The sequence below is a fragment of the Tarenaya hassleriana genome, unplaced genomic scaffold, assembly GCF_000463585.1.
Source record: "Tarenaya hassleriana unplaced genomic scaffold, ASM46358v1 Cleome16, whole genome shotgun sequence".
Lineage (NCBI taxonomy): Eukaryota > Viridiplantae > Streptophyta > Magnoliopsida > Brassicales > Cleomaceae > Tarenaya > Tarenaya hassleriana.
Genome location: NW_010965019.1, coordinates 1,569,356 through 1,577,554, shown reverse-complemented (window position 1 = coordinate 1,577,554; position 8,199 = coordinate 1,569,356). Strand labels below are relative to the sequence as shown.

At 42.7% G+C, this 8,199-nt stretch overlaps 1 protein-coding gene across 1 annotated transcript in view; it reads left to right on the top strand.

The window, feature by feature from the left end:
* LOC104809453 (hsp70-Hsp90 organizing protein 1) overlaps positions 1–2,750 on the top strand; it is a 6,204-nt gene extending 3,454 nt beyond the window's left edge. The window contains 11 exon segments of the mRNA XM_010535460.1: positions 1,559–1,603; positions 1,606–1,679; positions 1,681–1,714; positions 1,814–1,899; positions 1,998–2,123; positions 2,125–2,152; positions 2,155–2,231; positions 2,290–2,331; positions 2,333–2,431; positions 2,639–2,679; positions 2,681–2,750. Of these exon segments, the coding sequence (XP_010533762.1) occupies positions 1,559–1,603; positions 1,606–1,679; positions 1,681–1,714; positions 1,814–1,899; positions 1,998–2,123; positions 2,125–2,152; positions 2,155–2,231; positions 2,290–2,331; positions 2,333–2,431; positions 2,639–2,679; positions 2,681–2,750 (722 nt within the window).
* Positions 2,751–8,199: the final 5,449 nt, after the last annotated feature.

Genomic DNA, 8,199 nt, shown 5'->3' with positions numbered 1-8,199 from the left:
TCACCTGCGACACACGCGTATCACGCGCTGGTCACACTCGTGACCACCCGATGTCAACTCAGCATGACACAGACGGGAAAGTAACCACACCCGTATGGAGTCCACCATAGGGTTGGTCGGGCGGACTAAAATCAATTTTCCGGACTTGGTCCGGAGCTGACCAGTTCCGGTCCGGCGGACCGGAACTGGGCAGTTCGACGTTTCGCGTTTTTCAGGTTTTTGGTCCGACTTCGATTGCTCATAACTCCCTCGTTTCTTAACCAAATCGTGCACCGTTTGTTTCTAAATGTTCTTTGGGATGTCCTCTTTCATATCCTATCAATAGATTACTTCAAATCTATGTATACATGATGAAAATTGATTCGTAACGTCTGTACCTCATAAGTTTCGCGATTCTGCAATTTCTGTTTTTTCACAGTTTTCGGTTTCTCAACCAAATTGAGTACCGTTTGTTTCTAAATCTTCATTGAAATGTCCTCTTTCAAAAGCAATCAACCAATCATCGAGATAACACAATCACATCGACGAAAATGAGCTTACACAGACGCAACTCAAGCCACTCACCTTTGCTCAGATTCGGATCTGAGTTTTGGCCGGATTTCTTGTCGTTTTCCGGTGACTCCGATGACGGTGACCCTCCTAGACCCTCTGGGGATGGCCCTCTTTGCTCCCACGAGCTTCTTTCTCCTTCCCCCTCTCTCTTTCTCCTCCTTTCTCCCTCTCTTTTCTCACTTTCCTCTATTTTCCTCTGCAGCCGAAATGGCTGCGTCCCCTACTTTGCTAGGGTTTTTGGCCACGAAGGAGAGGTCGAATGGGCTCAAGAAAAGGCCTAAGTCCAAGCCTGCAACACCCTAAGGGTCGTGGGAGGTGGAATCACGTCGAGAGGGGCCGGGACGGGCTGGTAGATCGCACTCAAAATGGCTACTTCGCGAGCACGTGCTGGAAAAATTTGCACTGCTGGTCCGGCTGACCAAGCATTTGGTCCGCCGGACCGGAAGAACAAATCAGAATTTTGGTCCGTTCAAGCTGGTTTCGGTCCGACTGAGCTTCTGGTCCGGCTGACCAAGTGTGGTCAGCTCCGGACCAGACTCCATTTTCTCCTCTTCCTCTCCGAATGGTTCTGGTCCGGCGGACTGACTTTTGGTCAGCCCCGGACCAGCCTTCCTTTTTCTTCTTTCGGTCCGCCTCTTCTTCCCTCGAGTCTGTCTGACGGACTTAGTAGGTTGGTCTGACCCTGGCCAGATTTTGGTCAGGCGGACCAACTTCACTTTTCAAAATTTTCTATCTTTTTCCGATCCGTTCTTCCTCGTCTTGGTCCGACGATCCGACCCTGGTCTGACTGACCAGTTCCTGGTCAGATCTAGACTGAAGATAAATTTCAACATTCTTCTTTGCTTATTTTTTTTTTATCCTTTTTTTTTTTTGACGTTTTCCGGCTTCGTACTCTTTTCCATTTTTTTTTCATTCCATTCCCAAATTAGTATACACATTTATTTAATTATTTATTCTCGAAAATAATTAAATATTTATTTTGGGATCCGGGGTATTACATCATAAGACTATGATCGTGCGATTGAGACATTCCAGAAAGCTCTTACAGAACATCAAACCCAGATACGTTGAAGAAACTGAACGAGGCAAAGAGAGCCAAAAAAGAGTTGGAGCAGAAGGAGTAATTTGGATCCACAAAAAGCATATGAGGAGCGTGAGAAAAGTATTCACTTTCCATAGTTAGTTACTCCAGTTTTTGCGAAAAACTAAGTTTCTATAACATTTTCATGTGGTTGATAACGTGATATATATACATTTACAGGAAATGAGTTTTTCACAGAGCAGAAGTATCCTAAGACTGTGAAACATTACACCGAGGCAATCAAGAAGAACCCTAAAGACCTGAGAGTAAGAGGATTATTAAAGATGATATGTTCCTAATTATTTGTATACATAGATGTGCATTTTGACTCGGTCGATAGTTTCTTCTTGTCATTCCTTGCTAGACATATAGCAAGCGAGCTGCTTGTTACACAAAACTTTGGGCAATGCCTGAAAGGTTGAAGGATGCAGAAAAGTGTATAGAGTTATATGCAACATTCTCAAATGGATACAATAGAAAATGAGCGGTCGGTTCAATTCTTCATGAAGGAATATGATAAAGAATGGAAACTTACCAGGAGGGTCTCAAACATGATCCTAATAATCAGGAGTTGCTCGACAGTTTAGAAGGCAACATGGTATTTGTGCGTGTGTATGTATCATGGTATCTTCCATATTGTCTTTAACATTTTGAAGAATTTGTTCTACAGATGTGTAGAACAGATCAACAAGGCAAACCTTGGGGGACCTAACTCCGGACGAGCTGAATGAGATACAAGTTTAGATTTGGGTAGCCCTTTGGGATAAAGTTCACAATGTTTACTGGGAATTGAAGCAAGTCTTGAACTTGAGTTTTTCTGTGCTGTGATGAGACAAATCTAAAAGAGTTTTTCTTTTAGGGGAGAAATTCAGAATAGGGAGCTTCATACTTCTCTGAATGTTTGCTGAAAGTGGCATTTGGTGTCTTAGGTCAAGTTTTTTCAGGATATTAGTTTGAAATATTTGCATGTTGGTAATCGATCTTTAACGATCAATTTCGGAACAGATATTGAGAGATTTTCAGCAGAATCCAAAAGCAGCACAGAACACATGAAGAACCTGTGGTGATGAACAAGATTCAAAAGTTCATCAATGTCGGGATTGTCCAAATGAGATAGAAAAAAATACCCATTTTCACATATCTCATCTTTTTTTATTTATGACATTAACATTAAACTTTTTTTTTTTGGGGGGGTTGGGACAATGCCATAGATGGCAAATCTGATTCCAAAAATTGTTTTTTTTATACCATTGGATATGAAGACAGACACAACTTCATGCCTCAAATTTTACAATACCCAATTTGTTTTTCTTTTGTGTTAAGATAATGATCTTGTCTTAAGTAGAAACAACTTCACGGTCTTTGGAAGCAAGCTGGTTCTGGATGTGTTGAGAGATAACATTGAACTTAGCAAGCTGCATTGTGTAAGAAGCACGTCCTTTTGTCGTCCTTTTGTCATCCCTCTCAACGCGCTCACGTATTGAAACATCTCCACCAATGGAACCAAAGCATCCACCACCTGAAATAGAAAGTTGCCCTCAATCAATCATCTGAAACCATTGAATCCGGTAAGTTTACTCGATCATCGGGATATATATATATATATATATAATATCTTCATACCGCCGGGTTTATCGCCGAAACTATCGATCTGACCTCTTCTAGAGTTCAAATCTCCAATAACATCTCCCAAGTGTTCTTAAGGTGTATGCACTTCAATTTTCATGATTGATTCCAACATTCTTGGACTAGATTTCTTTATCCCTTCTCAGAAAGCTCCTCTGGAGGCGAGCTGGAAGGCGAGGACACTTGAATCGATGTCATGGTATGAGCCTCCATTAGAACGGCTCAGACATCGACCACTAGAAACTCGGCAAGGACGCCATTGCATGCTCATGATTTCCTCCAGCCCCTTTATGACACCGGGTGTGTACTCGTTTGGCACAACTCCTCCTTTGATCTCGCTCTTGAATTTGTACCTTTTCCCTCTGATTGTTTCTTGTGCATGTATTTCACTTCTAAAGTTTTGGAGATACTCTCACTGTAGTTCACTTGCAGGGCACCCACATTGGCCTCGACCTTAGAGTATGGTTAAAGGGAATGAGAGATGGAGAATTAGGATAATCCGAAAAGAGATAACGATAAATGTATACTTTAAACTCTCTCTTGAGTCAGTCAATGATGATCTCAAGATGAAGTTCGCCCATTCCTTCGATGACCGTTTGGTTAATCTCTTCGTCCCGGGAAAAATGGAAAGACAGATCTTCTTGCGTAAGCTTGATCAAGTTTGTCTCCATCCTTATCTATATTGGCTTTTGTCTTGGGTTCGATCGCTACCTTGATTACGGGATCCAGGAAATCCATCTGTTCAAGAACGATGGGACTGTCGGGATCACATAGGGTTTAATCATGATCTTATCTTTTAGCCTCTCAAGAGCGACGATATCACCCGTCAGGGCAACCTTAATGTCTTCCCTGCTGTTTGCATGCTTTTCCAAGAGTCTTCTGATTCTCTCTTTCTTACCCTTGTTACCGTTCAATAACATAAGATCCGGTCGAAAGTTTTCCCGAGTAAATCCTCACAAACATAAGTGAATCCACGAAAGGATCGCTCATGATCTTGAACGCCAAACCCCAGAACGACTTGTCATCATCCGCATTGCGCTTGATCATAGCTTCCGGTTTCTCAGGATCTGATCCTTTTATGGCCGACAACTCGATCGGTGAAGGCAAGTAATCAACCATTGCATCCAAGAATGGTTGCACTCCTTTGTTCTTGAAAGCTGAACCATATAGAACTGGAACAAACTTGCTTGAAACGGTTCCTTTTCTGATCAATCTCTTCACCACCTCCTCATCAGGCTCAACTCCTTCCAGATAACTCTTCATCGCTTCATCGTCCAACTCGTCTATTATCTCAATCATTTGAGCTCGATAATCTTAAGCCAGATCTCGAAGATCTTCCGGGATTTCCTCATAAATGAACTTTGTACCCAACTTCACCCCATCAGACGATAGCTTTCATCCAGACAAGATCCACAACCCCCTTGAAGATATCTTCAGATCCAATTGGTATATGAATCACCGATAGCTTGACACCCAAGTTCGTCACTATTATATCCCTTGTCCTGAAGAAATTAGCTCCAAGTCAGTCCATCTTATTCACAAAGCAAATCCTCGGAACCCCCTATTTATCGGCTCGTCTCCACACAGTCTCAGACTGTGGCTCAACACTTGCAACACTGTCGAACAGGCATATCAAGAACCCTAAGGGCACGCTCTACTTCGAGGGTGAAATCAACATGCCTGGGTGTATCGATGATGTTGATTCGATGTTTGTTTGCGGCCGAAGTTATGGTGATTTCTCGTTCTTACTCTTGTTCCAGCCAGTCCATAGTGTTGGTTTAGTGCTCTATGGTGTACTATTTTGCGGGCTTTATTTATAGATACATTTGATGTATTGACACTTTCTATGAGTTGATGGATGAGTGTTTTATACATTACATGTTTTTTTGCATACTTAAATATGTTATGAAATCCATGTATTGTTATGAACAGTACTAAACTCCCTAGTCGCATGTCATTGTGGGAATAATGATGTAATAAGACTGGTACGATGTGTAATTGATGATCATAGAGATGATCATAGGTATTGGATACGATCACAATCATAGGTATTCGTTGGAGAACGGAATACTGGACTGACCTGCATGAGATTGTCACATGGACTTGCGTCATGACTTGAATCTCATATGACAATTCCATGATTGGATCCTAAGACCTGGGATATCTACGGAATCCAACATGAGGAGTTGCGTACTTTGAATACGTCAAACGTCCTGCGTAAAAGGAGGACTATAAAGGCGTGTATCAGGTACGAAACGAATCATGTGCTGGACTATAGATAGTCAAGACGGAATTTGTACCTCTCGTAAAAGAGAGAGATATCGCTGGGCCCCTCGTGTGAGCGAGACTGTAGAAATGTGTGGCCGCACTATAGACGAACGTCGTCTATTTCAGACTCAGTGAACGAGAAAACAGTCGAATCAGATAAGGTGACTTTCCATACCTTATATTCGACATATGATATCGTGATACAAAAGGATCATCAACCGGAATCATCACAGTCGAATCAGATAAGGTGACTTTCCATACCTTATATTCGACATATGATATCGTGATACAAAAGGATCATCAACCGGAATCATCATTGGTGTTCGTAGGATCACGAACAAACTCTATTCGAGATAGGTAGTCATAGTGTCTTGCTAGAGACCGCCTATGACTTGGGTAACCGAAATAAGAGATTTCGGGTTATACTGCTATATCGGATGAGCCTACACGGTCACACACACAGGAAAGGACAAATGCGCGAGAAGAGACGAGAAAATCCCGGTGGAGTGGAGGCCAGACCTACCGGTCCAGAAGGTTTGGACCGATCAGTCCAGCCAACCCAGACCGATCGGTCCAGACACGTGGACCGGCCGGTCCAGAGGTAACGTGCAAATGTTGCTCGGTCCGAAAAATGTTCCAGACCGATCGGTCCGGAATCATGGACCGATCGATCCACACGTAAAAAGCTCCAGACCGATCGGTCCAGGCCTGAATCGATCGGTCCAGACGTCGGGATTTCCTAAAGTCGCTCTAATTAGGGTTTTAAGTGGGATTAACTTTAGGGAACGTCTCCCAAGCCTCTTGGCAGAACTTTCAGACCCTTTGGGAGTTTTTAAGAGTGGAAAAACCTAGAGAAAAATCTCTGAAACCCTTGCGCAAAGAAGAACGTGTTCTTCAGTCCTAGTAGACAAATTTAAACCGTTGGAATCCTTTCCGCTGTGTGGATACGCGTAGAGGGTGAGGTATTCTTCCTGCCTTACATGATCAGACGAACACATCAATTGATAAAGGCCTCGGATCGATTGAGGTAAGCTTTCTAACGTTTCTACAAAATCATGCATGATAAGTCTTAGGGTTTCATCAAAAATTTTGTTTTACATCCGCTGCGCAAACCCTAGAACCGATCTCTTAGGAATTAGATTCGCTTTTGAGATCCCAGGAATTCCATCAGTGGTATCAGAGCCTGGTTTCTGTATGATTTTGTTAGAATCCGCTCACGCACGTTATAGGATTTGAATTGTTTGAATCCGTGTTTGCTTTGATGCTATGCATGATTTGATTGTGGATCTAGAGTAGATTTCCTGTTCATTGTTGCATATTGTGCAAGAGCTTCAAATTCTGAGTTCGCAGGCAAAAACCGGGTCGAATTCGGGTCTGAAACGGGGCAGAAACGACGAAAACGAAATCTGATCACGTTTTCGCCTGGACTGATCGGTCTAGGGTTTCGCGGGTCGGTTGGACCGACAGGTCTGGACTGAACGGTCCATACGTGTGGACCAATCGGTCTGGACCAAGACTGACCGGTCTGGACGGACAGACCGAAAGGTCTGGACCGTTCTGGACTGTGTAGACCGACCGGTCCAGAGCCTGGACCGATCAGTCCACGTCCCGAGGTAAGACCAAAATTCGGATTATGTAATACACCTGATTAAGGAACAATGGTTGATCCTTGATTTGATCTGTACAATCGTTGCACAGAAACCGGTTAGATCTAGGAGCTCTACGAGTAAAGCACTTGTCAAGGCCTCGATCGTACGTGTCATGGGCCATGCCAAAGCTGGGTGTGTCGTGCTATCTTGGTGAGGCAAGATGGAGAAATGGTGGTTCTCATAGCTTGAAAGTAGATGCTTGATCTAAGTGTAGTTTCGAAAATCCCTTATTTATGTAATGCTAAGCATGTACCTCCCATTACTAGAGCGCCTGTCAAGGCATTGTCCGTAACACGGGTCATGCCAAAGCTGAGTGTGCCGGATTATCTTTGTGAGGCAGGGTGGGAAATCGTGGTTCCCACAGCTTGAACATGGTTTACCTTAGGTTAAGTTATCAAGTTTTGACTTGAGACTTAACGGTACAGATGAGACGAGTATGCAATGATATTCGATATCATAGTCTCATAAAAAGATCTAAGAGTCACATTGGATGTGATTGACATTAGATGTCTACCTAAATAACATAAGACTGGGTGTAACAATTCATTCTTATGTGAAATACGGATCTTAGTCCCATATAGAAAATTTATGATAGGGTTATTTTTATGTATGGGAATATAGCTTGTATATGCATCTATGTTGTTATTGATTGATGATGGACTAGCTAGTAGTAGATCATTGATAAGTTTTCGTTGATTGATGATGGACTAGTTGGTAGTAGATCATTGATAGAATCTGCATGTAGATGTGTTTTCGTTCCATTTTGTCTTTTTCTGTAGGACATAGTGTCGACCGATAGTATACCGAAGTTGACGATGCGATTTGTTCTTATGAAGGATAAACCTCTTACCACGGCTTCTAGATCGATCATTGATGCTTATTGGAAGCATGTGGATGATGATCCGGACAAGTCTAGCTTGATATTTGGAAACGTGACTTCGAAATTGCGTAAGCAATTAGAGGACATGGACGATTCTTTGATAATTGATCAGTAGAATGCGTCATTCCAAAAGAAGGCTAAGA